Raw genomic sequence first — 21,658 nt, 5'->3', positions numbered from 1 at the left:
CTTGTAAAAGTTTTCCAAGATGCTAAAAGAACTAGCGCTTCCGCCACGTCAGACACGGACCGAGAGAAAATAAACTAGCAGGTGACTCAGCTCTGTCTACTGACACCGAGACTTAATGAAACACTCACTTTGACTCCGGAAAAGGCGACGTTAACACCTAGTGTGTGTCATTCAGAGGAGATTATTATCCCTGAAAGATGTGTGTATATATGCCAACCTCTACATATACATGAGCCTTCACACACACACACACACACACACACACACACACACACACATGTAGGCCACCCTTGACAGGAAGCATCTGCTTGGCTCAGAGTTACAGGTGCTAGAATGTGACATGGGCCACCTGGCAGCCTGCAGTACACACAGTGGCCGCCATATTGGCTGGGGATATTAAACACCTGCTGGATTGACTCTGTTAGAGGACATTATCTATTCCTGCTATCCCAAATCCGTCCCATTTTCAGCACGGGGAACCCGAGCAACAAGAGGACGCTTGACAGTTCTTCGTTTCTTTTGCACGGGTAACGGGTCCAATGACGGCGAGGAAATCCTACTTTGATATTTATTTATTTGTTTGTTTTACCACAGCACTACTGAATTCTCACAGCACTACTGAATTCTCAGTTTTCTGCTAATGTCACACGTGCACACTGAACTCTCTCTCCGCCCATATTGACAAGACCCGCCCCTTTCTGCTCATTGGCTACACGTTTGTTTTGATTTTTGTTTTGTTTGGCATCCCGACTCAGTTTTCTGAAGCATTTCTCAAACATCGGAGACCTCACCTTTAAGTCACTGAGACGTAACAGAGTCGTCTTTCTGTATCGCTACAATCAACTTTGCTTGTAAACCCTCAGTCAGTTTTTACTACATTACTGGTTATCAACTCAGTGAGTAAATACAAAACATTACTACATAATGTTACATAACAAAATCTAGGAACTGGTCCAGAAATTACAGACATCACCTTTAATTTTTAAATCATATCCCTGCACTGAGCTGCCATATTAAACACATAGTAAACAAGTACAGGCTGGAAACGAGGGCAGAAGTGCGAAGATGCGTCCCGTGGGAAGAGCAGATGGCTTTCTGAGTTCACACACACGTCTCTAACGGCAGTGTCCATGATCTCAGCCCGTGACGATGCCCACATCCTGTGTAGGAGTCACTGAATCCTGGCCACCTGTATGACCCACATGCTCCGATACTGGAACAAAAAGCGTCTCAGCGCCAACACAGAGAGTCCAGCATCAGTGTACATGACCTCATCGTTCACTACATACCAGATTCACGTGTTTGGAAAATCTTTATTCAGTAGTGCTTATGAATCCTTATGGCAGATCTTTCCTGCTAAACAAAACACATTAGCGGATAAATTATTAATGTTGAAATAAATAAAAATAAATCAAGTGTTAAGTGTTTTAAGTTTTATATGAACAATCCCTAACAAAAGAAAAAATAAAATGAGTTATTAGTAAGAACGTAGCATAGTTTTTGTTGTTTTTGTTGTTTTTGTTGCCTTTGTTTCTCCCCAAACTATTCAGAGAACGAATACTTTTCTGACACACAGCTCCCGTATGCTGCTCGCACAGCTCAGCGTTCTCCCATCAGCGTCTAATCGGCTTCTCTTCAGCTTGTGCTGTAATTAAAGAAGCCAGACGGAGACCAGAAAAGAGGATAAAGGGAAAGAACTGCGCTCCATCTCCAGGCCAGAGAACATAATGAAAAGGCTGCATGCTAATAATCACTGAGGTGTGAAAGCGTCTCCCCGGGATGAGGCAGCGCCCGAACTCGCGGCCCAAAAAAAAAAGTCCTGCATCAGATCCGTGACTGGATTATGAAAGCATGTGAACGTGTGCCGCAGGGGTGGTGACGAGGTAGATGGTGCACCTGATGAAGAAGTGTCCTTCAGCTAAATTTTGCTAATCAGCTAAAACGCAGAATGGTCGGATCCATAGATAACGTATTCGAAAATAATACCTTCGCAAAAAAATAGCAATAATTTAATTTCGCGTAACAAATTAAAATTAATTTTCTGTCTTTCTCCCTATACTTTGGTTTTGTCGATAAATTCTGCATAATTTTAAAGTGGGTTTGTTTGTTTGTTTGTTTGTTTGTTTGTTTGTTTGTTTGTTTGTTTGTTTGTTTGTTTGTTTGTTTCACCACAGCGCTGCTCAATTCTCATTTCTGATTGGTCACAATGTGTCAATTCATATTCCATAACAGTATCTATGAAGCCGAATAGTGTAGCTGAAAACGTACTAATGACGTCGTTTCTATAGTAACAGCTCTTAAGGATAGGAAAAAAACACCTCTGTCGTGGCGAGAGCCAGAAAACGTGAAATCTGTGTGGAGCTGTTACTATGGAAACGATAGAAAACGTATTAGAATAAGCAGATCCTAAGAAAGAAGACGATCCATATCTTCTGACCGATCAAGACCTCGATCGTGCTGTGGTAAAAGATGAAGATACGGTAGCAAATGGGACAAAGTAAAGGACATTGTGTGTTTTTATGCAGACTAATGGTACAGACAGAAGAAATCCCATACCGCTGTTCGTCTGTGTCTGGCAGCCAACTTAATAAACAGAGATTCATTTCTACTGCTGCACACTGCATGGAAGCTTAATATGTTGAAGATGTTTACAACACACATCCTCGTCTTCCTCACTTTCTCACTACCGGCGCACTCGTTTGTGGTGAATGCTGACTGACGGGTATTTCAGAAGCTCTGGTTTCGTTTTCTGCCAGTTTTTTTTTCCCCAGGACAAACCCGTTGATTGAGATCCACGGCCCCCTGCTTGGATTTAAAAAGAATCGATACACACCACCTTCTGTGTTTCTTTCTGTACCCGAGAAAGGTCGGTTGAAATTGCATCAGAGGTATGGCTACGTCTGTCAGACTCGGAGTGGATCAGATCACCTTATCTATGTGACATTGCCTTCCTTATTTATTTATTTATTTATTTATTTATTTATTTATTTATTTATTTTTGCTAAGACTTAACAGAACTCTGTTAAATTGACAATTTCCATCATACATCCTGTATCTGTGATGTAATGATTTATTGTATAAAACAGTATCAATGCTGTTTTGTTACCTGACTGTTCTCACCTGTTCCGTGTCCTAATATAAAAACCACTCCATCCTAATCGCCATGGACCTCGACCACAAAAACTGTATGCCGGGCTGCTCTCCATCTATATTCAGCTTTTGTTTGAGGAATTACCCTGAAATACATCAGAACTCCGTTTGGTATTTTAGGTTTTATGAAGTCTGACTCAGAATGAGCTCCATCTAAACTCCAGGATTAGCTGAGCATCTCTTTTTGAGCCTCCTGCTGTTCTGTGGCATCACTAACGTTCTGTCATAATGAGAAACGGGGGCATTTCTTGCAGAACCTGGTCTTTCATCGACACCGATTCGTATTTTTCCGTGCTGCTACCCAGATGTAGAGATGTTTATAAGTGGAAGCCATGGATGCACAACAAACCCCAATAAGAAGCATACATCATACTGACCATACAAAATACAGCACATGGGATCAGGATTTACCCTACTGTTGCTACCACTGAGAAGATTTTAAGTTTCAGATTCTGAGAAGAAAATACCCCTTGTTGCAGAACCAGAAGTCTAGATGTTGGAGATGGACATGCTGTAGTTACGTCCACTTCAGAGGTACAGTCGGACCTAATCCAGATTCCCCTACTTAGGGGGCAAAGTCACACCTGATGTAGCTTCTGCTACCTACAGTAGGAGGTGGAATCAGAGCTGATCCAGCACCTTGTGCCTGAGAAGACCTTACCCAGAATCCAGGGGGTAGAGACAACACAGTAAGCTTCTGGCTGAATAAATGTGTTGCTAATGTGTTGTTCTGTGTCCTAGACCAGGGGTGACAAACTGTAGTGTAATTATATTTGGCCCGCGAGTTCATATCAGATGTGCATTACAGCTGGCTAGCCGCATGCTCTGCTAATACTACAAATCCCAGAATGCCTTACCACTGTATTGACGCGTAGTCACGAACAGCAAGCGCCCCTTATTTTCTGTCGTTAACAACCATGTTACAGTCACGTCGAGCAAGTTAATTCCACCCTCCACAAAAATGGCCAAACAAAAGATGGACAATAGGAGCTTTCGAGACAGGAGAAAGGCAGATTACTGTATCTGTTCACGAATATAAAGGACAGACCTGTTTGTCTCGTGTGCTAACGGAGCTAGCGTGTCTGTGACGAAAGAACATGTCATAAGAAGACACCGTGAAACGAAACATTATGAGAAGTATAAGAACCTGGACGTAAAGCGGAAGTTCCAGAAGGCAGAGGAGATGAAAAAAGTCTGGTTTCCCATCAGACTATGTTCATGAAAGCAAAATCAAAAAGTGAAGCTGCTGTAAAGGCTGTAAAGCTTTATTGTGGCAGCAGAGACGGCAAAATCTGCCCGGCCCTTTAATGAGGGAGAGTTTGTCAAAAAGTCTATGCTCAAAGTTTGCGGAATGAACACCACTGATGTGTCTTTTATTTCTAATTTAATTTCTTATATGTTTGTAATATCAAGCTCTGGTTGTTCCAAATCCTGTGTTTAAGCAAAACTAAAGTTGTTTTTTTTTTTTAAAGGTTTAATCTTTAATTTTGTGATTGGTTAGCATCTAGGTAATGACTTGTCATGTCTACCGCTGTATCTAACGGTCACAACAAACTGAAGACTTTCTCTATTCCACGAATGATTTTAATCCTATTTCAAAAGGCTTAACTTTTCTAAAAAAACATCTCCTAAAGTGAAAACACATCCTTTTGGTTTCAATTTCTTCATCTCGAGGTCCCGTCGAGTTACAGAGCCAGTTTACACTTGTTATCCGTGACAGGAAGGAGCCGAACGGACAGGAGCGAGTGCTGCTGGAAAATTGGAAACAGGCAGAGCAGATAAGCAGACTGAATCTTTGTGGCCTCTTGGGGCTAAAAAATCTATTAGCGATGCCAGGAAGTTAAGCACAAGCCTCCTCCTGAACGCTCCAAAACCCTGGCAGCATTTTTAATGAAACATTTGAAATCTTATCCAGTACGTTTGTACCTTCGCCCTGACTTTCTCTCTTGGTTATTTTGCAAGCAAGTTTTAACACTTTTCAAACCTCCAAAGACCTAAAATGTGGCTGAAAGACGGCTGTAGAAATCTCTCGAAAATATCTATCTCTTTTTTTTTTCCTGTGTGCCAAACAAATCATTTCTTTACTTTCCAATGTCGCTTAGTTCAAGGATCATTACCGACTTATATAAGGACACACTGGTCCTGTCGAGGACTAGTGATCACGAAGGAGTGATCGTACTTTTTATATAGCAGCCTTTTCAAGTGAAGATAATAAAAACTGAAGTGTGGGACACTGAACTATTAGACATGGCAGTTTTAATCGGCTGTTTTAATTTTCCTTCAAATTCGATGTCTTTCCAATAGTTGTTTTTTTTTTTTTAACGATGTCTTTTTTTAATGAATAGAAAAGAAATATAGCAGAGATGGTTAAGGGCCTTGCTCAAGGGCTAAACAGTGGGAGCTTGGTAAGGGATTGAACCCTGATCATCAAGATCAACAGGAAGTCACCAATAGTCAGCAGGATTCGAATTGAGCCACTTATTGCCCAGGAAGTCACCCATAGTCAGCAGGTCAGGCTTCGAACTTGTGCAAGGAAACCCCAAGTGACTTCTGACTTCTGGTCCGTTGCTTTAACCACACTTCCCCGACTACTATAGGAGTTTATAAAGATACTATGGAAAGATTAGTGAAATGTTCTGCTTTATAAAATAGCTTTACCATAGAGTTTCAATAGAATTATATTTGTAACACTTCTATACTGCATACTGTTTATCATTATTTATTCATTCATTCAATCATTCATTCATTTTCTACCGCTTATCCGAACTTCTCGGGTCACGGGGAGCCTGTGCCTATCTCAGGCGTCATCGGGCTTCGAGGCAGGAAACATCCTGGATGCAGTGCTAACCCATCACAGGGCACACACACTCACATTCTCTCACACACTCACACACTACGGACAATTTTCCAGAGATGCCAATCAACCTACCATGCAGGTCTTTGGACCGGGGGAGGAAACCGGAGTACCCGGAGGAAACCCCCCAAAAAAAACTATGCCTGGAAATATCTACCAGACTTCCCTTACTGTATGAATCAGAAACAAAAATAAACTGGTGACTAAAATAAACAGTTTACTATTTTTTCAGTCTACTATCTATCATGATATTTAGGGACACGTTCCCTGTAGTTCGAAGAGCCGAGAGTAATGAGCCGTTTTCTGAAGTACAAAATAGTTCCTCTAATTTGTTCCTCCGTCATAAAAACTCTCATAAATCTCTTCTCTGACACCCACACCAATTACTACACCTGCGTGCACCTGATTAATCTCTTGCTTTCAAGGCATGAAATAGTAATGAACGAACTCTCGCTCAAGGTTTCTGAAACAGCGCCTGGTTCTAAAAAACATTTCGGATGTTTCAGATATCTCGTTGGTTTCGTTGGCCGCCTGCTTTATGAATATTAATGATTTGTGGAATGTCAATGATATAGTCTGGGGATATTGGAGAAGCTGGAAGTCGGCTTAACCCATTCAGAATCAAATGTCACTAAAAAAAAAAAAGATCTGTAATATGGATAATTGAAGACAATTATGTCACAAAAACATGGTTCAGGTTCAGATCTCCATCCCTATCCTGTTGTTAGTTTATCACATGATGTTCACCTGTTTTGAAGTAGACCTTAAAGGTGGGGTCTCCGATTTTTGAAAGCCAATGTCGACATTTGAAATCACCAAAACAAACACGCCCCTAACTCAGACGGGTCCCACCCCTGTATCGATAGCTCCGCCCACACATACATACGTAACCCAGGCGACTAACGGAAAGAAACGTGTCTTTATCATAGCTGAAGGGAAGAACAATACGATTGTAGATAAACAAACAAGCAAAAATGACACACAAGCATAATGATGTAAAGGACAAAGGCATATATTAGTTCTGTGTAACAAAGCAAAACCAACGTTACTCACCTATCGAGAAGGAAAAAAGCGCCTCGGCGTCTTAAGTAAAGTCGGCCACATATTCACAGGTCGGAGTTTCCCCGAGTCGATAACTCCTGAACTAAACGCTGTTACTACACAAAACGCGGTTGTAGCTGCCTCTCTACATTACTACGATAGAAAAGAGGTGTTATTTGTGTAGTAACAGCGTTTAGCTCAGGAGTTATTGACTCGGGAAACTCCAACCTGTGAATATGTGGCCAACTTCCTGCTCCTTCAGTTCTCTCCAGCGCTGGAAAGCTGATCCTATATTAACACGTCCTACTTCTTGTCCTTATCGTAAGTCTTTCTTCTCTTTCTTTCTTTGTTTTTATCCTCCATGTCGATGTTAAAACCGCTTTCTGCTAACATCACACACGCGCACTGAACACTCTCTCCACCGCATATTGACAAGCCCCGCCCCTTTCTACTCATTGGCTACACGTTAGTTTTGATTTTTGTTTATTATTCAGCCCGACTCGGTTTTCTGAAGCATTTCTCAAAAATCAGAGACCGTGCCTTTAATTTATAGTGTGCTCTTAGTATTCAAGCATTTCTGAGATTTTCAGCTGTATATCCACTGTTCAGTTGTACAGTTGTCTGATAAACACAAATACCAAAGTGGAGTAAATGGAATAACTTCCACAAAAATGAAACTGTACTTTGAGTTCATTTTATTAAAATTGTTTCCCCAAAGTTGTTCATTCAGACCCGCACTGCGAATTTTCGACCGCAGGCAGCTCTATGCCACGACGCCTGATCTCACCTGTCAATCAAGATGGCAGATTCTTACCCTTTCCCACACACCGTGCCATGCATAGATGTCGGTGCATCGGCAGAAAGACTTCAGGGATAACCTTTATTTCCAAGAGAGAGGATTGTGTCTGCCGTGTATTTGTGATAAAAGATCCACCATCATTCATGGCAGACGAGTTTCCATCAGTGCGAGAAGAAGCAGCAGTGAGTTTTGGAGTGATATGACAGGCGCCTAGCCGCTCGCCTGAGCCCAGGGGAGGCTGTGCTGCACTCTCTGACAAACCCGGTAAGTAGCAGCGGGATGCCAGGGGCATGATGGAGAACGGGCAGTGTAATCTCGCAGCAGGATCAGAGCCAGCTTTCAGACAATAGGGACTTCACTCGGCTCAGGAGCAGCAAGGAGTCCAAATGAACTAAATCTAGAATTCGATTCCCTTTTACACATCGAATTACAGCAAATAAACACTTATATAAACACTTATATTATAGCATTATGCTATAAACCAATCTATTTTGATGTGTTTATTACTATTATTTTTATTATTATTATCATTATTGTTGTTGTTGTTGTTGTTGTTGTTGTTGTTGTTATTATTATTATTGTAAAATCTCCATAATGCATTAATATAAAATAATTGCTTCTGTTATTTTTATACAAGGTAATAACATGGAGCAAAGAAACAGGAAGCATTGTTTGGATCTGGGTTTTATATCAGCGATTTCTTCCCACTTTAAAAAAATAGTTCAAAGGTGTGGCAACAAAGTTTTAAAAAAAAATTTGTTTGCGACTGTAAACTAGCGGATAATCTGGAAGCTTCCTGTGAGGAAAATGTTGTGCGTATGATTTCTTTGCTCAAATTTATGGACTACATCTGTGTGATATAATGAACTTTAATTGTAACTGTTAATAATGACTAATACAAGTATCATTTTTTTATTTCTATTTTAAGTGATATAAGAAGAATAAAACATTTCAGGATGTACTGTTCTAGGAAATCACTCAACTTTAAGATAGTACCAATAGCAGTAACTCCTTTATTTCACACTGCATCATTTTCTAATGAATTCTTTCCTTCTTAGGAATTTTTTTTAAGAGAAATCTAAAATTTTTGTTCTATTAATAGATATATTTTTAATGTGTTTTATAAAAATCATTACCGCTGTCGATGAAACCCACTAAACTGACGGCATGCGTACGTCATCTCTCGTTTACACGACCAAACACACCCACACACCATTAGAAAGGATTTCCTGTGACTGCCTTCATAAAAATAGTTTATAACGTGCATCACTGAATTGAGTCTGAATTAGTTCAGAGGGAGCTGCAGATTTACAACACGTGTCAGATGCGTCGGCGCTGAGCTTTTGAAACGTTTCAGTCGCTAAAAATTCAATCGAACTAAATGTCCTTGAAAGTCTCATATATATATATATATATATATATATATATATATATATATATATATATATATATATATATATATATAACCATATAGTCTTGTGTCTTTAGATTACACTTTACATTAAAGTCTTATCATAGAAATACTTAGAAATTAACTCAATAAGGACAATATTTATACATTTCCACAGATTTGTTCATTAGAAGTAATAAAAAATGTTCCATTTTAGTTCATTCTCTCAAACATTCAACAAGAAGTAGCATCATCCGAATTTCCCGAAAAAGAAAAAGTAGGCAAAACGTCTTAAAAACGTTTTTTGAACAATCCCACATTTGCGCCATTTTCAATAATTCACTTCGATCCACTGAAGCGGCGTCACGTTACGTGCGTTTGACTTCGTACGGCGTCGGCTAGGCGACAGCTTAAACATCTCAAACCGTTTGAGATGCTATAGAAACTTCATAGTGTTAGTGTGTCGTGTGTCGTGTGTCGTTGTTTGCTCGTTTTAGGCCAAAATATATATTTTTAGGATTGTCATTTATTCAAAAGCAATAATGACAAAAAAAACAAAACTGATGTCTGAATTGTTTCAATGCCTATTTTCTTATATTTGTGTAAAGTTACTAGGGCTCAGTGGCACCCTAGTGGTAAGACCTTGTAGTCTGTTTCCCTTTATCTTACTTACATTTAACAACAGTACTCCAGTTTCATTTAAATCCTTTTTTCCCCCTCCTAGATCTACATGTAAATTGTTTCTCCTCATGTGCTAACAGACGCTAGCAGACCTTCACTTAACATCACGTCAAACGGCGCTAATCCTTAGAAAACAGCACGACGTCCTCCAAGTCGCGAGCCGTGAAACAGACGGGAGGGAGAACCACTTAATCCCCTTTTCTATCTCTCTTTTATTCGATTAATCCCCTCCACAGCTGTCTGAGACACAGCTCGCTCGTGTAATGGACGTCCTTCCCTGCTGTGAGCTGTAATTGAAAAATGACGGGTCACACCCTGTTTCTCTCGACCGCCACGTAGGGCGAATAAACTCTTCGCATTTAAAACTTGAGGATTTTGTTTTGTCTAGAAATGAAATTAGCACTGATGTGATGTCTGAAATGTGTTTGTTTAGTTTGTGTGTGTGTGTGTGTGTGTGTGTGTGTGTGTGTGTGTGTGTGTGTGTGTGTGTGTGTGTGTGTGTGTGTGAGGGGGGAAAAAAACCAAAACAAACAGGAAAGTCTTCCGTGGCGCCATTTTGAATCTGTTCTTTCTTGAACACGTCATTCTGCTACACGGTTACCTTATTTAAATGTAATGTGATCTTAATTGAAGGTTTCTTTCATCTAATCGTAAGGCATGTTGTTTTAACAGCTCCGTCCAGATCACCTCAGTTTAATATATTTCTCAATTAATTAGCATTTTTTTTTTCATTAGCCTGTTTTTTCATTAGCCTTCGTTTTTGTCATGAGAGGGAAGAAATTTAATGAGAGGTTGGTGAAGGAACAACTGTTTTGATGTTGGAATAGTGGCAGTGATCGGAGCGGCGTTTATTTTAAACGCTATTCGGTTGCTATGAACTTCAACTGACTGGAGAATTAAGCTTGTATGACTCCAAACTTGGCTGAACCGCTGCATTTTTTTGTACGAGGTACATTGTGTCCAAATTTATTTAACCTAAAAAGCTATTTCTTGAATTGTTGTTTTTGGTTCACGTATTTGATTAAGCACAGGATCACCTCATCAAATTACTGCTGCTATTACATAAGTTTGTATATGTTTACAATTGCTTTAGTTGCACACAGTGCTATTTTGTATATTTTGCGTATTTGTCCTGTAGTACAGGTTGTAATTTATGTGGCTAGGACCTAATGTAGCTCCATGGTCTCGGGGAAATGTTTTACTGTGTACCGCGTCAGCTATAAATATATATATATATATATGCTCGAATATGGTAAAAGCTTCATGATTCTTGACTTCTTGACTCTGAATGACCTTCCCGGCACAACCCTCCTATTTTATCCAGGCTTTGGACTGGCACTGAGAATAAGCTCTTCAATGGCTGGGTTTGCTTCCTGATTGGGACTCGAACCCGGGACGTGGCAACGAGGGCATGTGATCCTGCCTCTGGACCACCAGCACCTTCTCTTACTGGATTCTATTTAAAAGCATGAAATGAAATAAAGAAAGAAAAAACACTTTTCGTGAACTTCTAATGAGTTGGATTTTCAATACGGAAACTCAATCCGGACGGAATGGTGAATTAAACTCTAAATAATTAATAGCTCCGAGTAAAGTCTAATTGCTTTTTTTTTTTTAATAAGTATTCCTACAAATGTTATTACAAGAACGGTTATGTCAACAGGAGCCAAATCAATCTGTGTTCATGTCCTCCCTCATGGGAGTGAATCGATTCAGATTATGGAAACTTCATTAAACCAAAGTGTTTCATATTATAGAGCTGGTTAATAATAGATGAGGTTTATTTTAACGCAGTGGATTAATATTGAAATTGTCTTCGCATGCAATAGCAAAATGTTACAAACACAAACAATTAATAGTTCTTACGCTGCGTTCAGAGAAATAAAATGTTGGATGATTCGTTCGTTTCTCACTAATTTGCATTCAAAACAATATTTAAAAATCAAAAAATAAAAGTGTTTTTTAAAATTTTGAAAGAAATTCAACATTTATATGTGAGTATTTATTTGTTATCGTTTGCTTGTTTGTTTTTTCCGCATCAATTTGCGTTTAAATATTTTATATTTAAAAAAAAGAATAAAAAAGCTTTAACATTAAAAAAAAATAGAATAACAATTATTATAATAGAACTATAAAAACAATTCAAAATAAAAAAATTTAATATTTGTGTGTATGCATTTCTAAGAATTTTATTATAGATTTTTACCTGTTTTTTGTTGTTTGTTTTTCGTTATCAATTTGCATTCAAAATATTTAGTATTTAAAAAAAAAGTATAAAGAAGTTTTATCATTTTGAAAAAATAGAATATTTTATGTCTATATATTTCTAAGAATTTTAGCATCGATTTTTTTTGCATTATTTTCCATTCAAAATATTTCATATTTAAAACAAAAAGCATTTAAACAAAGTTGTTTAAAAATGTTGAAAATTAAAAAAAAAAAAGTTATTTAGGTATTTATATATAAATGTTATTATTATGTGAAATGATTTTCCTTTGCAGTTTGCTGCAGTATTAAGAAGATTTCTTTTCCTCATGCCCCCAGCTTCCCAGTCACAGGGTAGAAAGGGAACCATGTGGTAACACCAGGTCCCTCTGAGATCTTTAATTAAATAATTTATAAAATATTCATATTAAAGTTACTCCTAGCTGAATGTCTGCGTCAGTATCGGGTTGGAAGGTGAATCATATGTCCTGGTTGCCTATGAGAATGTTTCCTGGTCAGTTTTATCTGTGTACTTAGATCTTCTGCAATCTCTCCACAACATGATGCTACCACCACCACCAGGTTTCACAGCTGAGATTTAATTCAATTCAATTCAATTCAATTCAAGTTTATTTGTATAGCGCTTTTTACAATAGACATTGTCTCAAAGCAGCTTTACAGAACATAAACACAGAGCAGAAGGTAAACATAATTAATGATAAAGGAATTAACGAATAATAAAAGAAATAAGAATTAACAGAATAAAAATTCTAGATTATTATTAGATGTATATAGTTCACAGTGTGTATGTATTTATTCCCCTATGAGCAAGTCTGAGGTGACTCAGGCAGCAGTGGCAAGGAAAAACTCCCTTAAATTGGTAAAGGAAGAAACCGTGAGAGGAACCGGACTCAAGGGGGAACCCATCCTCATATGGGTGACACTGGGGGTGTGATTGTAATATACAGTCAGTCAAATGTTGTATTGGTGTAAGGTTCAAGGACTTCTGATCTCCTGAGTACCACAGAGTCTTACTGGAGATGTCTCAGGATTCTTAGAGTCGGCCTCGGCTCAGTGGACGTCCAAAGGCTTCGTCCCACAGAGGACGTTGGGAGCTGGTACAGTGTCTGGATGCCTCGGGATGGGTACAAAGAGAGAAGCAGTGGAAAGGGATTAACATATCTGCTGTTCATAAAAATGTGCTGGTCTGATGTACTGGTGCATGATATTATGGGATGTATTATGTGTACGCCTGACTAAAGAGATGAGTTTTTAATCTACATTTAAACTGGGAAAGTGTGTCTGCGCCCCGAACACTATCAGGAAGACTATTCCAAACTTTGGGAGCTAAATAAGAAAATGCTCTACCACCTTTAGTAGACTTAGATATTCTGGGAACTACCAGAAGTCCTGAGTTTTGTGATCTCAGAGAGCGTGAAGGATTGTAACGTGTTAGAAGACTAGTTAGATACATGGGAGCTAAACCATTAAGAGCCTTGTACGTAAGTAGCAGCAGTTTGTAGTCAATTCTAAACTTAACAGGTAGCCAGTGTAGAGATGATAAAATTGGGGTTATATGGTCATACTTTCTTGTCCTAGTGAGAACTCTGGCAGCTGCATTTTGGACTAACTGTAACCTATTTATTAAAGATGCAGGACAACCACCTAGTAATGCATTACAATAGTCCAGTCTAGAGGTCATGAAGGCATGAACTAGCTTCTCAGCATCAGTCAGACAGGATGTTTCTCAGCTTGGCAATGTTTCTAAGGTGGAAGAAGGCTGTTTTGGTAGTATGAGCGATATGATTTTTAAAAGACAAGTTACTGTCTAATATAACACCGAGGTCTTTCACTGTCGAGCTACTTGTAATAATACATCCCTCTAAATGGGAGTTAAGTTGTGAGAGTTTCTGTGCACTGGTTTTTGGACCTATGAGTAGTATTTCTGTCTTATCGGAGTTTAACAATAGAAAGTTGCAGCTCATCCAGTCTTTTATCTCTCTAAGGCACTGAGTTAATTTGGACACTGTGGCTATTTCATCTGGTTTTGATGAGATATATAACTGTGTGTCATCAGCATAACAATGGAAACTAATCCCATGTCTTCTAATAATGTTCCCTAATGGAAGCATGTATATAGAGAAAAGCAGAGGTCCTAGAACTGATCCTTGAGGGACCCCATAATTAACGGGTAGTAAACTGGAGGATTCACCATTTAATTCTACAAAATGGTATCGGTCAGACAGGTAGGAGCTAAACCAACTTAAAGCCTGACCATGAATACCTGTGTAATATTGTAAGTGATCTAGAAGGATGTTGTGATCTATAGTGTCAAATGCAGCACTAAGGTCAAGTAGAACTAATAGTGACATACAGTCTTGGTCCGAAGCTAAGAACAAGTCGTTTGTAACTTTAACAAGTGCAGTTTCTGTGCTATGATGGGGCCTGAAACCTGACTGAAACTCTTCAAGGATGTTGCTCTCCTGTAAGAAGGAGCTCAGTTGAACAGACACAACCTTTTCAAGTATTTTAGACATAAACGGGAGGTGTGAGATAGGTCTGTAATTTGATAGTTCATTAGGGTCTAAGTTAGGTTTTTTGATGAGTGGCCTAATAACTGCCAACTTAAAAGACTTCGGGACGTAACCTAAAGATAACGAGGAGTTAATTATATTAAGAAGAGGCTCACCAGCTTTATGTAACACTTCTTTCTGTAGTTTAGTTGGGATGGGGTCTAGTGAACATGTTGTTGATTTAGCTGTAGTAATAAGTTTATCTAACTCTTCCTGTCCTGTACTTGTAAAGCTGTGTAAAGCCTTAGGTGAGATTGTGTCACTGGTTGCTCTCATATGTTGAGCGTCACCTATTTTATTCCTGATACTTTCGATTTTATCAGTGAAGAATCTCATAAAGTCCTCACTACTGAAATGTGATGAAAAGTGTGTTCAGATTTCTGATTTTTTGTTAAACTAGCCACTGTGCTAAATAAAAACCTGGGATTGTTCTGGTTATTTTCTATGAGTTTGCTCAGGTGCTCAGCCCTAGCAGCTTTTAGAGCCTGTCTGTAGCTGGACATACTGTCCTTATACGCAATTCTAAACACCTCTAATTTAGTTTTTCTCCATTTCCGTTCGAGGTTACGGGTCTCCCTCTTGAGGGTGTGAGTATGACTATTATACCATGGTGCAAGTGTTTTATCTCTAACCTTCTGTAATCTGACTGGGGCAACAGTGTCTAATGTGCTAGTGAATATAGCGCCTATGCTGTTAGTCATTTAATGATGAGTTTAATGTTAGATTATCGGTGAGCAGAGATGGGGGACTCAAGTCATATGACTTGACTCGAGTCAGACTTAAGTCACATAGTGAGACTTGAGACTTGCTTGACAAATATTAATAAAGACCTGACTTGACTTTGACTTGACATTTATGACTTGAGACTTGACTCGGACTCGCATTAAATGACTCAGAGATGGGGGACTCGACTTGACTCGAGTCATACTTAAGTCACATATTTGAGACTTGAGACTTGCTTGACAAATATTAATAAAGACCTGACTTGACATTGACTTGACATTTATGACTTGAGACTTGACTCGGACTCGCGTTAAATGACTCAGAGATGGGGTACTCGACTTCACTCGAGTCATATTTAAGTCACAAATTTGAGACTTGAGACTTGCTTGACAAATATTAAAAAATGACTCGACTTGACTTTGACTTGACATTCATGACTCGAGACTTACTTGTGACTCGCACATGTGTGGCTTACTCCCACCTCTGTCGAGGAGAAAAAGCGGTCACGCCAAGGAACTCGATTGTTTCATGGTTTTTCAATATGAAATGAATTATTCTATTGATAGATCATTTAAAATATTTCATTTTTTTCTGGATTTATACAATACTTTATTATTTACAGTGCATTTTACTGCCACGTTGTTCCTCTTTGGCAGACTCGCCAAAGCTGGAAGATCTCCAATCTCCTTGGATTAAATCCTTCCAGCTTTGAGAGCTTGTTAAATCTTTCATCGGGATCGGCACATTTTATCGAGACTCAATTAAAGCGTTCTTGTCGCTCTTCTTCTGCTTCGTGTTTCTGTCCAGGATTTATCGGAGTGACTGCAGCGTGGAGCTAGTTACATAAGAACCTAAAAAAGAAAATGCTAGCCATGACAAGCGGGGCGGTGATGAATTACCTCATGCTTAAGTAATTCTCCGAGCACTCTGAGGTATGAAGAGTTACAATTTCCATTAAAAAAAAATACTCTAACTCGAAACGTTGCTGTTCAAATGTACAGGCTGATATCAATGCATGCGTTTAATACCATAGAATTGCTATAGCAACATACAGTACGGTTATTCGCACGACCAACGTCGTGAAATTATGTTATTGTTGTTTTTTTTATGGTTTTCTGTGAGGAGATCCAGCTGCTATAACATAAATGAAAACAGGAAGCTAACTTTTTTTTTAATTTGGAGTTAAATGCATCGAAGGTATAAAATGTTGGAAATTTGCTGAGAAATAAATCTCAAAGAGAGTGATTTTATGTGATTAAAAAATTTTCGATTGCACTTTTTCGACACACGAGATTGTAACTCGTGAGTTTATTTATAAAGCCTATAAAAGCAGGAGGACGTTTCAGGTGTTTATATTTATCGTGATATGCAATCATTTACTTATTTGATTCGTCATTAATGGATTGATTTGTTTGTTTGTTTGCTAAAAAAAATATATGAAGGGAACCTGATGTGTTTAAAATGTCCTTGATTGTGAAATGATTCCTGCTACAAGGTACGAAACCAAGAAAATGGGGTTAATCTGATTCATCCTGTCATTTTCTGACAGCTTTAAATCGTGTCATAGGATTGAACTGAATAATATATAGTGATGATGATGATGATGATGATGATGATGATGATGATGATGATAAGGAGAAGGTGGAGGAGGAGGAGGAGGAGGAGGAGGAGGAGGATGGGATCCACACACCATGTTCCACTTTCTGATGTGTTGGCCATGATTCCGCCTTCATCATTTCTAGTCACGTACAGTTGATGTCCCTGTAGATGTAGCACTCCCCCTGGTGGTGGAGGATTAGCGGTGCAAGACTCGTACACCAATCTCTCAACTAGAGCTCAGTTTGTTTAGTTTATTATTATTATTATTATTATTATTATTATTATTATTATTATTATTATTATTATTATTATTATTGTGCTGTTCGTGTGATAACAATTTGGACAATGCAGCAATTCATCAACTCATCATTAGTGATCGAATGGAAATTAATACATGTATTTGTTTGATTTGATTTGATTTTAATTTATCGTATTTATTTTAAGTATAGTAGGTAATTGATGAAACCCTTAGTCTATTTTATGTGATGTTATCAATGAATTTTTATTTATTTATTATTAGTAGTACATATAGTATAAAACAGTATTGAAAAATAATTCAATGAAATTAAATTATAATGTTTGCACTTTATTAGTTGCTTATTTTATTTTGATTTGATTTGATAGACACTTTGTCTATTTCCTGTTATAAATAATAGTAAACAAACAAACAAACAAACAAACAAAGTGTTGACTGTGGAGTTCACCTTTATTTAAACTAAAATATTCGTGCACAAAAATTATGAAGTGCAGTTTAAATATAAATACATTTCTATGTAAATAGTCAATTTGCTGATCAGCTTATTTTCCTATAAATAAACGACACGCCGTGTTTTATCCGCATCATCACTCTGTCTCATGCTGGCTTTCTCTTTCCACAGAATAAACACTCACAGATCCTGCATGCAATCATTGGCTTTTATTGGTAGCTTAGATCAGATCATGAGCTGAAAGAAATGCTCAGAGAGAGAGATAAAGGTACAATTGTGTCCTAATACTTCAGCTCATGCGTTAGAAATAATGCGATTACAATGAGTCGTGACATAATAGATATCGTATATGTGCGTATATAAATAATACAATCAATATATAAACCGTTCAACTTACACGTCTTAGATGTGTATATATATTTGTGGTGTTGTTGTTGTTGTTTTTTTATTTATTGTTTTGTTGTTTTGTCTTGCAACCTGAAATCAGGCTTGTTCAGCATTTTGTGTATTACCTGTTTCCCAGCAACATGCAGTAACAAGATGCTAAAAAGAAGAAGGGGGAGAAAAGGAAGAAGAGGAAAAAGAAGAAATTAAATTGTTATGTAAGTAACAATGGTGGTGGGGTTTTTTTATAGATATAATTTTGTGCATGGTTTCGCAAGAGAGTACCAGCTCTAACGGAAAGTTTTCGAAGCTCGACGTGTTCAGGAAGCTGGAGTGCGAGTCTTGACCACTCTCCTTCGCACCGGAGTGACAGGAGCGGCGACGGGTGCGACGACAGCGGTGTTGGCTTTCTCTGTCTTCACTTCGTCGATGAAGGTCTCGATGGCCGTGAACTTGTCCGTCAGCTCGCCGAGGTGGGTCTTCAAGGCGTTGAACTCCTTGTACAAGTCATCCAAAGCCTCAGACAGAGGCTGGATCCTGAAAAAGAAAAAAAAAGTGATATAACTATGAGTTTGACCACTAATTATAAGTGTAAATATCCTTGACTCGTATCTAAACCACACTCAGCAAACCATCCAAGAAGTTCCTGGTTGAGCGGGAAACGCTTCCAGTAGCCATAATGACACGTTCTGCCCTGAAATAAATCCAGGAACTTGAGATCCAGGCTTTCCCACAAACCCCAAACCAGCAATTTTAGTATCTGGCTATAGATTTTTTTTTTTCTGCTTAGAGAAACTTGATGACGGAAAGTCAAAAGGTGACAAAACTAAAAAAAAAAAAAAACACGACACAATCACGCTACCTGGAATAATCAGGCAACAAGGCCTGGTGGTCGTTCTGCAGAAGGTTCTTCACCTGGTTCATGATATCAAACCTCCAGTCATCCAGCACCTGAGTCAAATTGGCGACACCTCGCATGCTCACTTTCTCAGCTGGAAAGATATTTAAAATGTCAAAGAGGATTTTTTTTTCCTACACACTTGTCACTCTTGATTACCAAAAACTCACATCCATCACGGTAGTTCCATTCCTTATTAGCAGGGCGTTTCTTTTGGGCCGACACGACAACCACGGCTAGAGCGAGGAGCAACAAGCTCACCCTGAATCCCATCCTGGAAAGCAAATAAAAAAAAAAACCACACAAAACGGGCAGAGGAACATCAACTCTGAGATGTTTAGACGTTTCTTTCCCACAGCAGGAACATTCCGAGACCACATCCTTATTCCAGATCCTGTTTGGAATAAAGTAGCTATATTGCTTTGCTTTGTGGATAAGTTTGTGGAAAATATTTTAAATTTGCCTTCAAAATTGCCATTTTTACATCTTGATCTTTACATTTTGCCTGAAATAACAGCATTGATAAAAAAAAATATATATACCAGAACTGATCTACTTTTAAAAAACTATTGTTTAGTCTGTATACATTTTTTGTTCCATCTTCATGTTTTTATTCTCAAACTCACTTTTTCAATTTTCAAGCACTTTTCAAATCAAAGTTTCACGTACAAATCCTAAATAATTGACTTATTACAGCTTTCGATTGCGTCTCAAATGTCCTTCCTCAAAAATCCTCCCTTATGTTTACTCTTACATTTTGTAAATTTGTTCTCAAAATTAAAATTCTCAATTTGTTCTCACATTCAAATTTCACTATTTTGATATCCAGAATTTTTCGCCTTAAAAATCCGGCAAACGATTTTGTCTCAGATGTTGGTCCTCGACATGTTTAAGCTCTAAAAGGGTTTGTAAAATGTTGTCTTTGTGATTAGCAGCTTTAAAAATCTGACCTAAACTCTTTAATCTTACTTCTTTACATTTAATCTCAAATCCATGTCTGTTTGGTTTTTTGTGTGTTTTCTTTTTGTTTTGTTTTTTTGTTTTTTTTTAAAAAATCTCTTAAGAATTCTGAATAAATGTTTTCCTTCTATCTTGGAATGTTGAAATGTTTTCCATTTTTTTCCCCTCATTTTTCCATTTTGGAGCTCTTAATGTCTCCACAGTCATACAGTCCTACAAATTTTGCATTATTCGTATTTCTGGTTTATACTTTTTCTTCAGTATTTGGCTCAAATTTGTTGTGGAAGTTTATTCTGGAGCTTCATCCCAATGTTTCTAAGCCCTACATTCTTTTATAGTCTAGACTGGATAATAACTGCCTTAAAATTGTGCATAATCTTTACTTTTACATTTTTGAAATGTGTCTAAAACTTTTTAATCTTCATGGTTTTTTTTCGACATTTCATTTTAAATTCATTGTTGTTGTTGTTTTTTTGTTGTTGTTGTTTTTTCATTTCTGAGCTTTAATTATCTTTTATAAACAGCCTTAAAAATACTGCACAGATCTTTCCGTTCACATCTTCAAATATGATTCATGTTTTTCTACAGAATCTTTTTAATTATCTCCATAAAGTGAAAAGACCAACATTTCTGACTTGATTCCATAACCTCACCCCAGAGCTCAAATACCTCAGAATTCTTTTTGCATGCACCACATTTAACTGTCAGCCTATATAAAGCACATAGGTTTATAAAGAATTCTGAAGGAATTGTAATTTTACATACATAAACAGAATTTAAAAGGAGTGTAAATACCTGTTAGTGAGTTTGTTTGGCTGTGTGTCTCAGTAGGGAACCTCAGTAGTGTCCAAACAGAGTCTCAAGCTACAGTACAGAGCGCAGGCTTTAGACAGCTCTGAATATACAAAATACACACCCTCTCATTTTCTCTCCATCATCTGAGCTCACACACACACACATACACACACACACACACACACACACAAACACACACACACAGGCACACATGCACACACTCACTCTCACACACACACACACACATGCACACACACACACACAAACACACATGCACACATGCACACTCACACACACATGCACACACTCACACATTCACACACACACCACACACACATACACACACACACACACACACACACACACACACACACACACACACACACACACACACACACACACACACACACATGTAGAAGCAAGTTGTAGTGATCTGAATAGGATTTTCACCCTGCAGGTCCGTAACATTCTTCAAGCGAGAATAAATAGTTCAAGTTGTGGCAATAAGAAAACATGAAAAGACAGAAATAAAAAATTTGCTGAGTAAACAAAACAAAAAAAAAAACAGTCGATGGGTTGAATCCCAGTTCCACCAAGCTGCCACTGCTGGGCCCCTGAGCAAGGCCCTTAACTCTATATTGCTCGGTTGTCCATTGAGAGCATCCTGAGCAGCTGCATCACTGTCTGGTTTGGCAACTGTACGATCCAGATCGCAAAACCCTGCAGCGGATAGTGAGGACAGCGGAGAAGATCATTGGGGTCTCTCTTCCCTCTATCATGGACACTTACACCACACGCTGCATCCGCAAAGCCAACAACATTGTCGATGACCCCACACACCCCTCACACACAGTCTTCACCCTCCTGCCGTCTGGAAAAAGGTACCGAAGCATTCGGGC

The 21,658-nt window shown here is 38.3% G+C and overlaps 1 protein-coding gene and 1 long non-coding RNA gene across 2 annotated transcripts in view; one reads left to right on the top strand and one right to left on the bottom strand.

Annotated features, from left to right (window-relative positions):
• LOC125138663 overlaps positions 1-11,411 on the top strand; it is a 79,065-nt gene extending 67,654 nt beyond the window's left edge. The window contains exon 3 of the long non-coding RNA XR_007137908.1: positions 11,240-11,411. This is a non-coding gene — a long non-coding RNA (uncharacterized LOC125138663). The remainder of the gene's footprint in view (positions 1-11,239) is intronic.
• A 6,505-nt stretch (positions 11,412-17,916) lies between these two features.
• On the bottom strand, positions 17,917-20,916 carry si:ch211-76l23.4. The gene is made up of 5 exons (XM_047800486.1): positions 20,760-20,916; positions 19,175-19,278; positions 18,969-19,098; positions 18,392-18,643; positions 17,917-18,265 (listed from the first exon to the last, which is right to left on the bottom strand). The coding sequence occupies exons 2-4, from the start codon at positions 19,275-19,277 to the stop codon at positions 18,427-18,429; spliced, it is 450 nt and encodes a 149-aa protein (XP_047656442.1). The 5' UTR covers position 19,278; positions 20,760-20,916; the 3' UTR covers positions 17,917-18,265; positions 18,392-18,426.
• Positions 20,917-21,658: the final 742 nt, after the last annotated feature.

The sequence above is a fragment of the Tachysurus fulvidraco genome, chromosome 15, assembly GCF_022655615.1.
Source record: "Tachysurus fulvidraco isolate hzauxx_2018 chromosome 15, HZAU_PFXX_2.0, whole genome shotgun sequence".
NCBI classification, from domain to species: Eukaryota; Metazoa; Chordata; class Actinopteri; order Siluriformes; family Bagridae; genus Tachysurus; species Tachysurus fulvidraco.
This window is presented reverse-complemented; position numbering and strand designations above follow the sequence as displayed.

What these genes read in the sequence shown, in the direction of transcription:
- si:ch211-76l23.4 (XM_047800486.1), bottom strand. Translation starts at nt 19,277, where the DNA reads ATGGGATTCAGGGTGAGCTTGTTGCTCCTCGCTCTAGCCGTGGTTGTC. An exon ending in ATGGAACTACCGTGATGGAT is followed by an intron (nt 19,099 to 19,174) that starts GTGAGTTTTTGG and finishes ATATCTTTCCAG; the next exon opens with CTGAGAAAGTGAGCATGCGA. An exon ending in TTGTTGCCTGATTATTCCAG is followed by an intron (nt 18,644 to 18,968) that starts GTAGCGTGATTG and finishes TTTCTTTTTCAG; the next exon opens with GATCCAGCCTCTGTCTGAGG.